The sequence below is a fragment of the Oncorhynchus kisutch genome, linkage group LG8, assembly GCF_002021735.2.
Source record: "Oncorhynchus kisutch isolate 150728-3 linkage group LG8, Okis_V2, whole genome shotgun sequence".
NCBI lineage: Eukaryota > Metazoa > Chordata > Actinopteri > Salmoniformes > Salmonidae > Oncorhynchus > Oncorhynchus kisutch.
The window spans coordinates 19,974,470-19,991,521 of record NC_034181.2 but is presented as its reverse complement, the minus strand read 5'-3'; the positions used below and the strand labels follow the sequence as shown (position 1 = coordinate 19,991,521).

At 42.5% G+C, this 17,052-nt stretch overlaps 1 protein-coding gene across 1 annotated transcript in view; it reads right to left on the bottom strand.

The window, feature by feature from the left end:
• The window catches only part of LOC109895144 (zinc finger matrin-type protein 4-like), a 173,644-nt gene that overhangs the window by 65,812 nt on the left and 90,780 nt on the right, over window positions 1–17,052 (bottom strand). The window contains exon 4 of the mRNA XM_020488802.2: window positions 6,899–7,055. Coding sequence (XP_020344391.1) covers window positions 6,899–7,055 — 157 coding nt within the window. The remainder of the gene's footprint in view (window positions 1–6,898; window positions 7,056–17,052) is intronic.

Below are 17,052 nucleotides of genomic sequence, written 5' to 3'. Positions count from 1 at the left end.
TCATCTTTTTAAGTGGGAGAACTTGCACAATTGGTGGCTGACTAAATACTTTTTTGCCCCACTATAGTTTCATGTTCCCATTTTGGGTACTTAGGAGATCAGCCACATTAAATCTTTTGTTCACTCTGTGGTCTCTCTCTGCATGAAAAGGGGGAGAGTGTCTCCGCCAGGAATTTACGACCTGAGATAACAGAACCTGGGTTTAGGAGACAGGTGAGAGAGGGGGAAGCCACGATCTACACCCAGAAAGGGCCACTTCATGTCAAGACCCTGGTGAGGACTATGAGCACGCAGATGAGCTTCCCTGAGATGGTTTCTTACAGCTTTTGCAGAAATTATTCAGTTGTGCAAAGCCACAATTTCAACAGCTGTCCGGGTGGCTGGTCTCAGACCATCCCGCAGGTGAAGAGGCTGCATGTGGAGGTCCTGGGCTGGTGTGGTTACACTTGGTCTGCAGTTGAGACCAGTTGGACGTACAGTATTTCCAAATTCTCTAAAACAACATTGGAGGTGGCGTATGGTTGACAAATTAACATTAAATTATCTATTACTCATAACAATTCATCAAATAGTAATCTGGGGCACCACGGGAAATGTTTATTTAACGTGTTACCGTTTCCCGAATTAACTCAAGAATATCAGAATATCTCAACATACTATTCATCATCCATCAATCATTTGCTCCTATTTCAGTCGCATTCTGAATGTCGTAATATCCTATAATCTGCACGAACCCCAGCAAATTGTCTTAATTATTTATTTACTAGAGTGAAATGAAATAATCACACAGAAATACATAAACACACACACAGATTATACATTGATTATTACATAATGCAATGAAAAGTCCTTAGTGGACTAACCCGATGTGACGGCTGGTTACACAATGAAAGGGGTGGGGAAAGAAAGACAAAAGGAATTCAACTATCGTACATACAGTTGAATAATACGCTTAGCGTAAATGTGGATATTTAGCACCTTAACAACCGGTCATTCGGATTTAGAAATGCAAAGTACATATTTACTCTTGTATGTCCTTGTCGTCTCTCTCTCTGTTGAAATCGCCCGGTCAGTCTATGACGAATTGTTCGACAGAAAGTCGTCCACCAGAGGTCACCATGTCCTTTGTAGTTGTAGTAGGTTTCCTTTTTCTGCAAGTGTTTGTTAGAATGAATACATCAGACATACCAATGGTCTTTTGATAGAGAAATGTTATTCTTTTCTCGTCTTTGGTTTATTTTCCTAGGCTACATTACATACAGAGCTAGAGGAGGTGCATGTCTAGTCCTCTTCTTTGTTGAGTTTGAGGGTCTTACCTTATTCTGGTCTGGTAGAGTCTAACCATTTTACATGTGTAGCCACAGCTCCACGCTTTCTGGTCTAGTAGTTTTAAACCATTTTACACGCCAGTAGCAACCCAACAATGTACAGGTCTAATGTAAATTTGTTTGGAGTCCTTTTATAAGCACTCCACTGCCTACAATGGAAAAAGGGGCGTTCCATTCTTATGGCATAATGTCTGTGGACAAGTGGGCGTGGTTAATGACTTGGTAAAACAATCTAATTTAGAAGGCTAAATTCACATTTCATCTTCTCACAAATAGTTTTATATTTAATCATATAAGTTTAAAACATTTAGATGTAACTAACATACACTGCTCAAAAAAATAAAGGGAACACTAAAATAACACATCCTAGATCTGAATGAATGAAATATTCTTATTAAATAGTTCTTTTCATAGTTGAATGTGCTGACAACAAAATCACACAAAAATGATTAATGGAAATCAAATTTGTCAACCCATGGAGGTCTGGATTTGGAGTCACACTCAAAATTAAAGTGGAAAACCACACTACAGGCTGATCCAACTTTGATGTAATGTCCTTAAAACAAGTCAAAATGAGGCTCAGTAGTGTGTGTGGCCTCCACGTGCCTGTATGACCTCCCTACAATGCCTGGGCATGCTCCTGATGAGGTGGTGGATGGTCTCCTGAGGGATCTCCTCCCAGACCTGGACTAAAGCATCCGCCAACTCCTGGACAGTCTGTGGTGCAACGTGGCATTGGTGGATGGAGTGAGACATGTCCCAGATGTGTTCAATTGGATTCAGGTCTGGGGAACAGGCGGTCCAGTCCATAGCATCAATGCCTTCCTCTTGCAGGAACTGCTGACACACTCCAGCCACATGAGGTCTAGCATTGTCTTGCATTTGGAGGAACCCAGGGCCAACCGCACCAGCATATGGTCTCACAAGGGGTCTGAGGATCTCATCTCGGTACCTAATGGCAGTCAGGCTACCTCTGGCGAGCACAAGGAGGGCTGTGCGGCCCCCCAAAGAAATGCCACCCCACACCATGACTGACCCACCGCCAAACCGGTCATGCTGGAGGATGTTGCAGGCAGCAGAACGTTCTCCAAGGCGTCTACAGACTCTGTCACGTCTGTCACATGTGCTCAGTGTGAACCTGCTTTCATCTGTGAAGAGCACAGGGCGCCAGTGGCGAATTTGCCAATCTTGGTGTTCTCTGGCAAATGTCAAACGTCCTGCACGGTGTTGGTCTGTAAGGACAACCTCCACCTGTGGACGTCGGGCCCTCATACCACCCTCATGGAGTCTGTTTCTGACCGTTTGAGCAGACACATGCACATTTGTGGCCTGCTGGAGGTCATTTTACAGGGCTCTGGCAGTGCTCCTCCTGCTCTCCTTGCACAAAGGTGGAGGTAGCGGTCCTGCTGCTGGGTTGTTGCCCTCCTACTGCCTCCTCCACGTCTCCTGATGTACTGGCCTGTCTCCTGGTAGCGCCTCCATGCTCTGGACACTACGCTGACAGACACAGCAAACCTTCTTGCCACAGCTCGCATTGATGTGTCATCCTGGATGAGCTGCACTACCTGAGCCACTTGTGTCGGTTGTAGACTCCGTCTCATGCTACCACTAGAGTGAAAGCACCGCCAGCATTCAAAAGTGACCAAAACATCAGCCAGGAAGCATAGGAACTGAGAAGTGGTCTGTGGTCCCCACCTGCAGAACCAAGCCTTTATTGGGGGTGTCTTGCTAATTGCCTGTAATTTCCACCTGTTGTCTATTCCATTTGCACAACAGCATGTGAAATTTATTGTCAATCAGTGTTGCTTCCTAAGTGGACAGTTTGATTTCACAGAAGTGTGATTGACTTGGAGTTACATTGTGTTGTGTTCCCTTTATTTTTTTGAGCTGTGTATATATTCTGAAAGCTCTTAAGGGGGGGGGGGGGGTCTGGCTATTTGTTTACATACAAATCAAAGTTTATTTGTCACGTGTGCCAAATACAACAGGTGTACAGTGAAATGCTTACTTACAGGCTCTAACCAATAGTGCAAAAAAGGTATTAGGTGAACAATAGGTAAGTAAAGAAATAAAAACAACAGTAAAAAGACAGTGAAAAACAGTAGCGAGGCTACATACAGACACCGGTTAGTCAGGCTGATTGTAGTGGTATGTACATGTAGATATGGTTAAAGTGACTATGCATATGATGAACAGAGAGTAGCAGTAGCGTAAAGAGGGGTTGGGGGGGGCACACAATGCAAATAGTCCAGGTAGCCATTTGATTACCTGTTCATGAGTCTTATGGCTTGGGGGTTGAAGCCTTTTTGTCCTAGACTTGGCACTCCGGTACAGCTTGCCATGCGGTAGTAGAGAGAACAGTCTATGACGGGGGTGGCTGGGGTCTGATTATTTTTTGGGCCTTCCTCTAACACCTCCTGGTGTAGAGGTCCTGGATGGCAGGCAGCTTAGCCCCAGTGATGTACTGGGCCGTACGCACTACCCTCTGTAGTGCCTTGCGGTCGGAGGCCGAGCAATTGCCATACCAAGCAGTGATGCAACCAGTCAGGATGCTCTCAATGCTGCAGCTGTAGAACCGTTTGAGGATCTCAGGACCCATGCCAAATATTTTTAGTTTCCTGAGGGGAAATAGGCTTTGTCGTGCCCTCTTCACGACTGTCTTGGTGTGTTTAGACCATTCTAGTTTGTTGGTGATGTGGACACCAAGGAACTTGAAGCTCTCAACCTGCTCCTTGATGAGAATGGGGGTGTACTTGGTCCTCCTTTTTCTGTAGTCCACAATCATCTTAGCCAAATACATTTAAACTCAGTTTTTCACAATTATTGACATTTAATCCTAGTGAAAATCCCCTGTCTTAGGTCAGTTAGGATTCCCACTTTATTTTAATGTCAGAATAATAGTATAGAGTGATTTATTTCAGATTTTATTTCTATCATCACATTCCCAGTGGGTCAGAAGTTTACATACACTTAGTATTTGGTAGCATTGCTTTTAAATTGTTGAACTTGGATCAAACATTTCTGCTAGCCTTCCACAAGCTTCCCACAATAAATTGGGTGGATTTTGGCCCATTCCTCCTGACAGAGCTGGTGTAACTGAATCAGGTTTGTAGGCCTCCCTGCTCGCACATGCTTTTTCAGTTCTGCCCACAATATTCTATAGGATTGAGGTCAGGGCTTTGTGATGGCCACTCCAATATCTTGACTTTGTTGTCCGTAAGCCATTTTGCCACAACTTTGGAAGTATGCTTGGGGTCATTGTCCATTTGAAAGTCCCATTTGCGACCAAGCTTTAACTTTGTGACTGATGTCTTGAGATGTTGCTTCAATATATCCACATAATTTCCCCCCCTCATGACGCCATCTATTTTGTGAAGTGCACCAGTCCCTCCTGCAGCAAAGCACCCCCACAACATGATGCTGCCACCGCCGTGCTTAACAGTTGTGATGGTGTTCTTCGGCTTGCTAGCCTCCCCCTTTTCCCTCCAAACATAACAATGGTCATTATGGCCAAACAGTTCTATTTTTGTTTCATCAGTCCAGAGGACATTTCTCCAAAAAGTATGATTTTTGTCCCCATGTGCAGTTGCAAACCGTAGTCTGGCTTTTTTAATGGTGGTTTTGGAGCAGTGGCTTCTTCCTTGCTGAGCGGCCTTTCAGGTTATGTCGATATAGGACACGTGTTACTGTGGATATAGATACTCCAGCATCTTCACAAGGTCCTTTGCTGTTGTTCTGGGATTGATTTGAACATACTTTGGTGTGAAAAGTGCATCTCTAGGAGACAGAATGCATCTCCTTCCTGAGCGGTATGACGGCTGCGTGGTCCCATGATGTTTATACTTGGTACTATTGTTTGTACAGATGAACGTGGTACCTTCATGCATTTGGAAATTGTTCCCAAGGATGAACCAGACTTGTGGAGCACAAAAAAAAATTCTGGGGTCTTGGCTGATTTCTTTAGATTTCCCCATGATGTCAAGCAAAGAGGCACTGAGTTTGAAGGTAGGCCTTGAAATACATCCACAGGTACACCTCCAATTGACTCAAATGATATCAATTAGCCCATTAGAAGTTTCTAAAGCCATGACACCAATTTTCCAAGCTGTTTAAAGCACAGTCAACTTAGTGTATGTAAACTTCTTACCCACTGGAATTGTGATACAGTGAATTATAAGTGAAATAATCTGTCTGTAAGCAATTGTTAGAAGAATGACTTGTCATGCACAAAGTAGATGTCCTAACCGACTTGCCAAAACTATAGTCAGTTAACAAGACATTTGTGGTGTGGTTGAAAAATGAGTTTTAATGACTCCAATCTAAGTGTATGTAAACTTCCGACTTCAACTGTAGAACTGACAGAGATACTGTACATTCAGAGACTGAGGCCAGGACTACTATAATGAGTATTGCGGCAGTGTCTGGCCTTGGTTTCAGCTAGGGTAAGCATCCCTCTGCCTTTTTTATATGAGACACAAACCGACCAAATGTATTGTTTTGGCACTGTATTTGTATGCCTCTCCACTAGCTAATTGCACAATTGTGAACTATTGCAGAGTCAAACAATAGGCACGGAGGGCTTTCCACCAAGGTAAAGTAAACATTTTGTTCAAGGATATCTGAAATAACAGATGAGTCAAAAAAAATCTGCATGTGAAAAGACTTACAATCAGATGCAAATTCTCCAGAGATAGAACCCCCAAATAAACAAACACAGCTGGTGATTTATCCACCTCCTGCATCCCCTCTGCATATCCAGGTCTCAGGCATTGCATTAGGGATTGATCTGATTGAATAAAAGTTGTTATTTTTTCTAATTCTAATTTACCCCATGGCCAGCTTTACCCCATGGCCATTATTCTTTCAACTGCCAATTTGTAAGCAGCAGCTGGTGTTTAAAGTATCGTCCAGACTTTCCTCAACCCTGAGGTACTGCGGCAGACGATTACATCTAAACAAAACACCCACAGACAATAAGACGATACATTGAGTTTCTCCACCAGTCCATACACACAAGGGGGCGGCAGGTAGCCTAGTGGTTAGAGTGTTGGGTCAGTAACCGAATGGTTCCTGGATCAAATCCCTGAGCTGACAAGGTAAAAATCTGCCGTTCAGCCCCTGAACAAGGCATTTAACCCACTGTTTCCCGGTAGGCCGTCATTGTAAATAAGAATTTGTTCTTAACTGACTTGCCTAGTTAAATAAAGGTTAAAACATATATATTTTTAAGCTACAGCTCCTCTCTGTGCTAGCTAGTAGCCCAAAGTTTACCTGTGGCTTTCTGCTTGTCTAGTTGTCCTAGCTAGAACCTCTGTGTGTGAGGACAAGCACATCGATCTTAACACAGAGTTGTGTTAGACATCTCTGTCACATCTGTCACCGCAAGTCTCCTCGGATTGTCTGATGTCAGACTGCAGGCTTGTCGAGGTGACAAAAGGACAAGTTCCATTTCAACAAGGAAACAACATGCAGATGTCTCTACAGGAGAGTGAGTTAAAGAGACAGACAGAGAGAGATAGAAAGAGAGCGAAAAGAGAGAGAGCGAGAGAGAGACAGAGAGAGAAGCCTACCTTTGGCTGTGATGGCAGGTTGCTCCCCCAGCAGCAGCTTTAGTCTCTTCGCGTGGATTTTGCCTTGGTAATGTGACTGTGCCACCACTGCTGAGGTGAAGGACATGTTACACAGCGTGCAGCACTTGTTCTTGTCCACGTCTCCCTCCTCACTTCCCTGCAAAACACACACACATACACACAGGTTCAGTCAACAAGGCTATCAGCAAAAATAGAGTAACCAAGAAAAAAATATCATTGTTTAAAGGAAGTAGATTTTATTTTTTTACTGGAAGCTTTTGATAAATGAACTGTGTGGTCAAATGCGGGTCATTTTTCAGGGGGGGGGAATCCCTCAAAGGTAATATTGTTCTAGATGTGACCCCCAACCCCATATGATTCATCACTTTGTGTGGTGTAGTGTACTCTGCGTGGGGGTGAACTATAACCCTGCACCAGCAAATACTCCCCAAACCCTGTATGTTAGAGCCACATGGTGCTTAGGGGGAAGCTGTACATTTAGCAGCACATCAGTAAGCTCCACACGCCACAGTTCCCAGGGACAAGAGCAATCAACACTCCTCGTGGGCTTAATCATTTGGTTCTTGGTGGGATCCAAATGGAGGCATTTCAGAAGTTGTATGGAGTATAAGAAAGTGGGGAGTGATGGGATGGAGGACCTCTCCCTGAAACTGCATCTGTGCTGCCTCCCTGCCTGATGCAGAAACACATTATGCTGACAGAGAGAGAGTGAGCGAGTGAGCGAGAAAGCACCTGGCTGCCAGACTGTGGGAGATGGATGCAGCCATTTCTACCAGGAAGCTATCCCACCAGGCGGCTTAGAGACAGGCCGATAGTGCAGAAGAAAAACGATCAAAACTTCAGACCCAAATCATTCTGATTTAAGTTCACTTTCTTGTGTTGTGAAGGTGCTATTACATTTTAAAGGTCTAACGCAACAGGTTTTATCTTAATATCAAATCAGTTCTGGGTAACAATTAAGTACCTAGCTTCTTAGCAAAGAGCAATTTATCAAGCAAGAATTTAGCTAGGACTGTCTGGTAGTGGTCTGAGTGGGGAGGGTAAAACTGAAAACTAGCTGTTATTGGCAGAGAGGTTTGGAACACTCTTTCTACTTGGTCAATTAAGTAATTGACCACCTGGTGATGTCACCAGGTAGCCCAAAACTCAATCCCACAATAACAGGATGAAATTCCAGGCAGATTATTATTCCAACCTCACTGTGTGGAAATGGACTGAGTCTACCAAACATTAGGAACACCTTGCTATTGAGTTGCACCTCCTCCCTCCCCCTGATGCTAGCCCATGTTGACTCCAATGCTTCTCACAGTTTTGCAAAGTTGGCTAGTTGTCCTTTTGGTGGTGGACCATTCTTGATACACGCTGAAAACTGTTGAGCGTGGAAAAACCCAGTAGCGTTGCAGTTCTTTACACAAACCAGCACTTACAGTACTACACTGTTCAAATGCACTTAAATGTTTTGTCGTACCCATTCACCCTCTGAATGGGACACAAACACAATCCATGTCTCAACTGTCTCGAAGCTTAAAAATCCTTCTTTAACTGGTCTCCTCCCCTTCAGCTACACTCATTGAAGTGGATTTAACAAGTGACATCAATAAGGGGATCATAGCTTTCACCTAGTCAGTCTATGTCATGGAAAGAGGTGTTCATAATGTTTGGTATACTCAGTGTATATAAAACACAGGAAAACACGTTTGACTGCATAGGCCCTTTAACAGTCAAACATATTTAACTTGTTTTGCTTGCTGGAGCCAGACAGTTTACATTTTAGACACAAAAGCATTCCTCATATGCATTTCCCTCGTATAGTACAGAATGTATGCATAATACGCAGCACTGCACTGAAAGGAATCTTAAAGAGCCATATGATGGATGAGCCCATCTCCTTCTGTGACTAAAACCCAAAGCTTGTTTTCAGGTATTTCCCATGGTTCCATCTCCCTGCGAAGTGGAGAACATGGCAGTAGTGGGTAGTGATCTGGCTACGGCACAGCACACTGACACAACGCTGTGCTTTAAGGCACAGTCACACGTTACATGACACCAACACAAAACACTCCTCTATACATACATAGCCTTGACATGCAATTCCCCGTACTACTGAGCCGAACAGAACAGATCGGATCCTTGATGGTGCACTGTAGTGTGATGTAGGCCTAGGGTCTGCAGGCTTGCGAGAGACAGCGTGTTGATTTGTCCCAAATGTGACTCTTTTCAGGAAACTAGGCATATGTTGCACGCCACTACTTCACATGAGAAGCATTTGAACATAAACATGTATTTTTCGGTGCAGAAATGCCTTCTGGAACATGTGAACTTTCATTCCATCCATAAATATTTATAAAATTGTTCAATTACAAGCCTAGTTGGTTTACCCATGGAAAAAGTCAGGAACCTTCCCACTAGCCATGATTGGTCTAGATAATGTATAGGCTGGACATGCCGGGAGATGAGTTTGGATTGGTCTGCCATGTAGCATGTCTACAACGTGAGCCGTTCAGTTTGAAAGATATAACGTTAACCATCGAGAACTACAAACGTTTTGCTACTTTTCTCTTCAACATTGATGCCCTGAATTTAGCAGGCACTATCGACAGATCAGTAGGAAAAAGTGATGGGTTACTTACCTGCAATGCTCAGTGTGAACCGGAGTGACTTGACACAAAGCTGGCCAAACAAGATGTAGCTACAAACAAAACGGAGTTAACTTCTTATGGGCAGGTGGGACGCTACCGTCCCACCTGGCCATCATCCGGTGAAATTGCAGAGTGCGAAATTCAAACTACAGAATTATAAATATTTAACTTTCAGAAAATCACAAGTGTAATACATCAAAATAAAGCTTAACTTCTTGTTAATCCAGCCACTGTGTCAGATTTCAAAAAGGCTTTACCGCGAAAGCACACCATGTGATTATCTGAGGACAGCGCCACGCATACAAAAGCATGAAAAACATGTTTCAACCAGGCAGGTGCGCCACGAAAGTCAGAAATAGCGATATAATAAATGCCTTACCTTTGATGATCTTCTTCTGTTGGCACTCCAAAAGGTCCCAGATACATCACAAATTGTCCTTTTATTTGACAATGTCCTTCTTTATATCCATAAAAACTCAGTTTAGCTGGTGCGCTTCAGTCAATAATCCAACCAGTTTCCCTCCATCAAAATGCACACAAAATGAATCCCAAACGTTACTAATAAACTTTTCCAAACAAGTCAAACAACGTTTATAATCAAACCTTAGGTACCCTAATACGTAAATAAACGATACAATTTAAGATGGAGAATCGTTATGGTCTTTACCGGAGAAAAATACCAAAGAACGCGCTCTCTTCCACACGATTGGAAACACTACAGCCAAAATGGGAGCCACCTCGAAAAAACTTTTCCAAAAACCAGCATGAAACTCTTTCTAAAAAGACTGTTGGCATCTAGTGGAAGCACTAGGAACTGCAATCTGGAAGGATTTCGCCTTATAATAAAAGTGACAGCCATTGAAAACAGTAGTAGGCAGAATTTTTTTGGGGGGGGGATGGTTTGTCCTCTGGGTTTCGCCTGCCATATTAGTTCTGTTATACTCACAGACATAATTTTAACAGTTTTAGAAACTTTAGTGTGTTTTCTATCCAAATCTACCATTATATGCATATCTTAGCTTCTGGGTCTGAGTAACAGGCAGTTTACTTTGGGCACGCATTTCATCCGGACGTGAAAATACTGCCCCCTACCCAAGAGGTTAAATGGTTTCAGTCTGCCATGAAGCATTCATCCATGTTTACAGGTAAGAGTGTAGCTACATTTTCCAGATATGTTTAAATTTAGTCTGAAAGTAATTTTTATTGCAAATTAAAGCATACTGTTAGTTAGCTAGCAAACATTAGCTTGTAGACATCTGTGTAGTAATATTATTCGAATCAGAAATACATTTGCATTGCTAGTTATAGCCTAAAGTTAGTTAACATTGAACCTAGTTTGTTAGCTTTAGCCAACTGCAGATTCATACTACAGCTATGACAATGTTTGTATTTGTAGTAGTATGAGTTGGGGTTATGCCGGTTAATTGTTTAGCTAGCTAGCTACCTAGCTAGCTACATGTCTAAATAAATCACTCCGGCCAGATTATTAGATGACCCATCAAATTAGCAGGTGTGTCTGAGGGTGATTACGGGCATAAATTGTATTTCATGAACATATGTACATATCTAGACAATAGTGACCCATCCACTTAGCTAGATGTGGGTGAGGGGTGGTTATAGCATTTCCTTCACATGACCCATCAATTTAGAAAAGTGTGTTGGGTAAGCGTCATCTAATAACAATAAAATATTTATCAAATAATTTTATCTGGACACTTTCTGTTTTTGATATTGGTACTATGCAAGCTCTATCACTGTCCTATTTAAACCTTCTGTATCCTGTGCATGTGACAAAAAAACATAGATTTTATTTGATATAGCATGTGTTTACCGCACATGAGAATCCTTAAAGACATGGGTGGGACTTAGGCTTAAGAGGGTGTGAACTATGCTAAATGGGTGTAGACAAAGAAGGGCTCTCCAAAACATTCAAGGCCGTTTTCTCAAAAGTGGGGTTCCAAGTCTATCAACATTCTAAGCAGAATTACTTTCCCATTGTTCCTCAACTGCAGTGTACGATATACAATTTTCTACCTCTGAGTCTCTACTTTTATGCAATGTAAAAGACATCATTTCAAATTGTGCTACACAAGACCTAATCGAGGCGATCAGTCACAAATGGTAACCTATTAGAGATAGCACCGACAGAGATGGTCGCATCGCTTCAAGTCCTTAGAAAACAAATTACTGCATAGTTTCCTATGTATTATTTCTTACATTGTTAGCTCAGAAAATCTTAAGTGTTATTACATACAGCCGGGAAGAACTATTGGGTATAAGAGTGGTGTCAATTTACCAAAATTACAACCAGGAATACGACTTTCCCAAAGCGGATCCTTTGTTCGAACCTCCACCCTGGACATATGATCTAATCCCAGAGGGCGACCCAAAACAACGTTGTCGCCGCAGGAGAGGCAGACGGAGCGGCCTCCTGGTCAGACTTAGAAGGCGAGCACACCATCCACCGCTTCCGAGCATATTAGTCGCCAATATCCAGTCCCTAGACAACAAGGTGGATGAAATTAGGGCACGAGTTGCCTTCCAGAGAGACATTTGTGCATTCGCACAAAACTGAAAGCACAAACCACCGCATTCAACCATTGAAAGAGGTCAGGGAATATGGACGAATACAAACAGTTATTCCCTCCACAAGCGAAATGTTGGTATAGGGGCAAAACGGAGTCGCAATTCAACGGCCCAGACACGTCTCGTGCGTGGCAGAGTCTACAGGCAATTACGGACTGAAAAAAACAAACAGCCACGTCATGAAGAATACCTATGTAAGAATGCAGTTCATTGACTACAGCTCAGCATTCAACACCATAGTACACTCCAAGCTCATCATTAAGCTTAAGGCCCTGGGTCTCAACCCCGCCCTGTGCAATTGGGTCCTGGACTTTCTGACGGGCCGCCCCCAGGTGATGAAGGTAGGAAACAACATCTCTACTTTGCTGATCCTCAACACTGGGGCCACACAAGGGTGCATTCTCAGCCCCCTCCTCTACTCCCTGTTCGCCCATGACTGCGTGGCCATGCACGCCTCCTACTCAATCATCAAGTTTGCAGACGACACAACAGTAGTGGGCCTGAATACCAACAACGACGAGACAGCCCACAGACAAACTGAAATGGTCCACCAACACAGACAGCGTAGTGAAGAAAGCACAACAGCACCTCTTCAACCTCAGGAGGCTGAAGAAATTTGGCTTGTCAGCTAAAACCCTCACAAACTTTTACAGATGCACAATCGAGAGCATCCTGTCAGGCTGTATCGCCGCCTGGTACGGCAACTGCACCGCCCTCAACCGCAAGGCTCTCCAGAGGGTAGTGCAGTCTGCACAACGCATTACCAGGGGCAAACTACCTGCCCTCCAGGACACCTACAGCACCCGCTGTCACAGGAAGGTCAAAAAGATCATCAAGGACAACAACCACCCGAGGCACTGCCTGTTCACCCCGTTATCATCCAGAAGGCGAGGTCAGTACAAGTGCATCAAAGCTGGGACCTAGAGACTGAAAAACATCTTATATCTTAAGGCCATCAGACTGTTAAGCAGCCATCACTAACATAGAGAGGCTTTCTATGTACACTCACTACTTTACATTGTAGCAAAGTGTCATTTCATCAGTGTTGTCACATGAAAATATATACTCAAATATTCACAAAAATGTGAGGGGTGTACTCACTTTTGTGATATACTGTATTTGACAAATAACATTTGATTTGATTATTTATGACCAGGGCTCTGCCATTTGGATGCAGATGTAGCCTAGGCCGATGGTCTCCTATCTGGCTTCTCAGAGACAAACTCAGTGTTAGTCCAGAGCTGTCAATCTGGGCCAATTTCCTTCCTGTCTGGATAGTGAGGGAGAGGAACAATGGCAGACTACTACCACTCCCACAGAGTGATTGCTGAGAGGAGAGCATCTTGAGTGGAGAAAGAGAGAGGCCTGCCTGCCTGGATACTGCTATGTTAGTCACTCAACGACACACACACTAGGGATACACGGGTTGACTCATAACCCACAGTCCCTGTGGCTATATCCACGGGGCGGACAGGTTTAGGGTCATAAAATATTGGGTGGACGAAATATTGGGTGGCGGTCGGGTTCAATAAAGAGAAAAACAATACATTAAAAAAAAATCCATAAATGTATAATTCTTGTGAAATGTACATCTACAGCGCCTTCAGAAAGTAGTCACATCCCAGTACTTTTTCCACATTATGTTGTGCTACAGACTGAATTTAAAATGGATTCAATTCAGATTTAGTGTCACTGATCTACACACAATATCCCATAATGTCAGTGGAATTTTGTTTGTAGAACAATGTTTACATTAATAAAAAATGAAAAGCTGAAATGGCTTGTGTCAATAAGTATTCAACCCCTTTGTTATGTTAGGCACATTTTTACTCCTGAACTTATTTAAGCTTAATAAATAACATAAGTTGCATGGACTCATTCCGTGTTAAATAATAGCGTTTAGTATGATTTTTTTAATGACTACACATCTCTGTACTCCACACATAAAATTACTGTATCTGTAAGGTCCCTCCGTTGAGTACTGAATATCAAGCACAGATTCACCAAAAAGACCAGAGAGGTTCTTCGATGCCTCTCAAAGAAGTTCACCGATTGGTAGAAGTGTAAGAAAAATGTCAGTTTAATTCAATAAGATAATTAAATGTTGTTTTTTGCCATCATTGTAAGCCTGCCACACACAATACGATACATTTATTAAACATAAGAATGAGTGTGAGTTGTCACAACCCGGCTAGTGGGAAGTGACAAAGAGCTCTCATAGGACCAGGGCACAACAATTAAGAGGACAAAGGAAATCCTTCCACCTCACAGAACTTGAGGTACGAACAAATGTCATGTTCCAGAGAAAGTGTAAAAGATCAGTGAAGAATCCAACTATGAACTGGTGCGTTTGTCACAACTTGGGAAGCTCAAGAGAGACGGTGTGGCCACATTACCATAACGCTGTTTATATAATAGCCTCAGGTATGAGATTTACATCTAATTGTTGTATAAGATGAATGAGTGAGTATGATACTGTTTGTATAATGGTGTAATATGATTGTGGACTGTTTAATGAAGAAAAATACAATTCCCAATTGGATTTGAACTAAATCAGAGGACCGCCGCTGAGCCCAGTTAGGGTCAGACATCCCGGGACACTCCTTTTCTGCCATTCCGAATAAAACCCAACTTTAAGAAATTATCAGCAGACCATGTTTTTCTCCATTAGGAGGAGGACAAAGGTTGTAGACCAAGCTTACCTCAATTACGAGATGGCTAAAGGTTGTAGAATCGTTTAACCATACCACGTGGTTAAACTCTTAGACTATCGATACTGACAGAATAAGAACAAGTCTTTGATACTAATTACTAGTCTGCAGCTAGGAATTCGGTATCATTGAACGCGAAGAACGACAACCGCCGAAACATCCATTCTACAACGAATGTCACTTTGAACTATCCCCTCTAACCAAGACACAGAGAGAGAGAGGGAGAGCGACGGACAATTCTACAAAAGAAAGACTTTTCACCAGCGATCAAGACGACACACTGAGCATAAATATATTGATTGATTGCAATTGTTCCCGAATGAGTGAGCGTTCATGTGTAAGGGATTAGTATTTTAATTGTTATAATTAACTCTGTAGGGACTACTTAGTCGACCCCCATTGCCCCTTTGTCTAACAAGCCGCCATGCCGGTTAAGCCCACTAGGGCACATTCTATCATTTCATGTAACCATATTTACTGTTTGTTTATGCATTTCTGTGAATTACTTAGTTAGTAAAATCAATTATTTAAGACAATTGATGTATGGATGACTCATAGTGAAGACTGGATTCGTGCAGACAACCAACAATTTATGACGTTTGTAATTAGACTAACGTGAGGTAAAATAAATAATTAATTAATCAGAAGACTATTGATCAGATATGAAAATATCTGAAAGGTTATATTGGGAAATTATAACTTTGTAATCTGAATACTTTCCTTGGTGCCCCAACTTCCTAGTTATTTACAGTTACATGATTATTCAGTTTAATCGAGTAACTAATTACATAGAATCTTTGATAAAAACAAAGTCTGCAGTTTAATGATAGTAAAGACAAGACAACAGGTTAATGAGAAGGGTATGCTTGAAAGTATGCAAATAACCCCGCAATGTTGGGTTGGGAGAGTCTCAGTCTTAAATAATTTTCCACACAGTCTGTGCCTGTATTTAGTTTTCATGCTAGTGAGGGCCGAGAATCCACTCTCACATAGGTACGTGGCTGCAAAGGGTCTTAACAGCGTGACTTGCCAAGGCAGGATACTCTGAGCACAATCCAGAAATCTGGCAGTGGCTTCTGATTAAATTACATTTCCACAGAACCGCATGTTGCAATTTCGATGAGGCTCTCTTGTTCAGATATCGGTAAGTGGACTGGAGGCAGGGCGTGAAAGGGATAACGAGTCCAGTTGTTACCTGCGTAATGGTGCACCCAACTCACTCAGGTGCTTCGCTATATCACATTATTCGTAAGCTTGAGTTCATTTACCCACAAAAAAACATACAATGATGGAAAGACTGTGTTGTCAATGTTAATGCAGACAGAGAAAAGCTCCAACTTCTTAATCATAACCTAAATTTTTGTCCCGCACATTGAATATAGTTGCGGAGAGTCTCTCAATTTAAAAAAACGTGTCAATACTTTGCCCCTTGATAACCAGTGCACTTCTGTATGTTGTAAAAAGCATTACATGGTCGCTGTTTATGTCATTGCAGAGTGCAGAAAATACATGAGAGTTCAGGGGCCTTGCTTTAACAAAGTTAACCATTTTCACTGCTACGTTTAGCTACATACGGACCGTTAGTGGAATTACAGCGATAGAGTAACGGTTAATGTGATTGGATATAATTATTTGACGTTGTTGTTACTTCGCTGAACACTAGATGGTTTCATTTTATTTTTGGCAGTGAAGCAAGGCTAGTCAGGCGAGAAGAAAACCTCACCCGAATGTATAGCCCCATGAAGGCCTGATTCATGCAGTCTCCTCTGAACAGTTGATGTTGAGATGTGTCTGTTACTTGAACTCTGTGAAACATTTAATTGGGTTGCAATCTGAGGTGCAGTTAACTCTAATGAACTTATTCTCTGCAGCAGAGGTAACTCTGGGTCTTCCTTTCCTGTGGCGGTCCTCATGAGAGCCAGTTTCATCATCGGTTTTTGCGACTGCACCTGAAGAAACGTTCAAAGTTCTTGAAATTGTCTGGATTGACTGACTGACCTTCATGTCTTAAAGTAATGACGGACTCGTTCTTACCATGATATTGATTTGGTCTTTTACCAAATAGAGCTGTCTTCAGTATACCACCCTTACCTTGTCATAACACAACTGATTGGTTCAAACGCAAGACGGTAAGAAATTCCACAAATTAACTTTTAACAAGGCATACCTGTTAATTGAAATACATTCCAGGTGACTT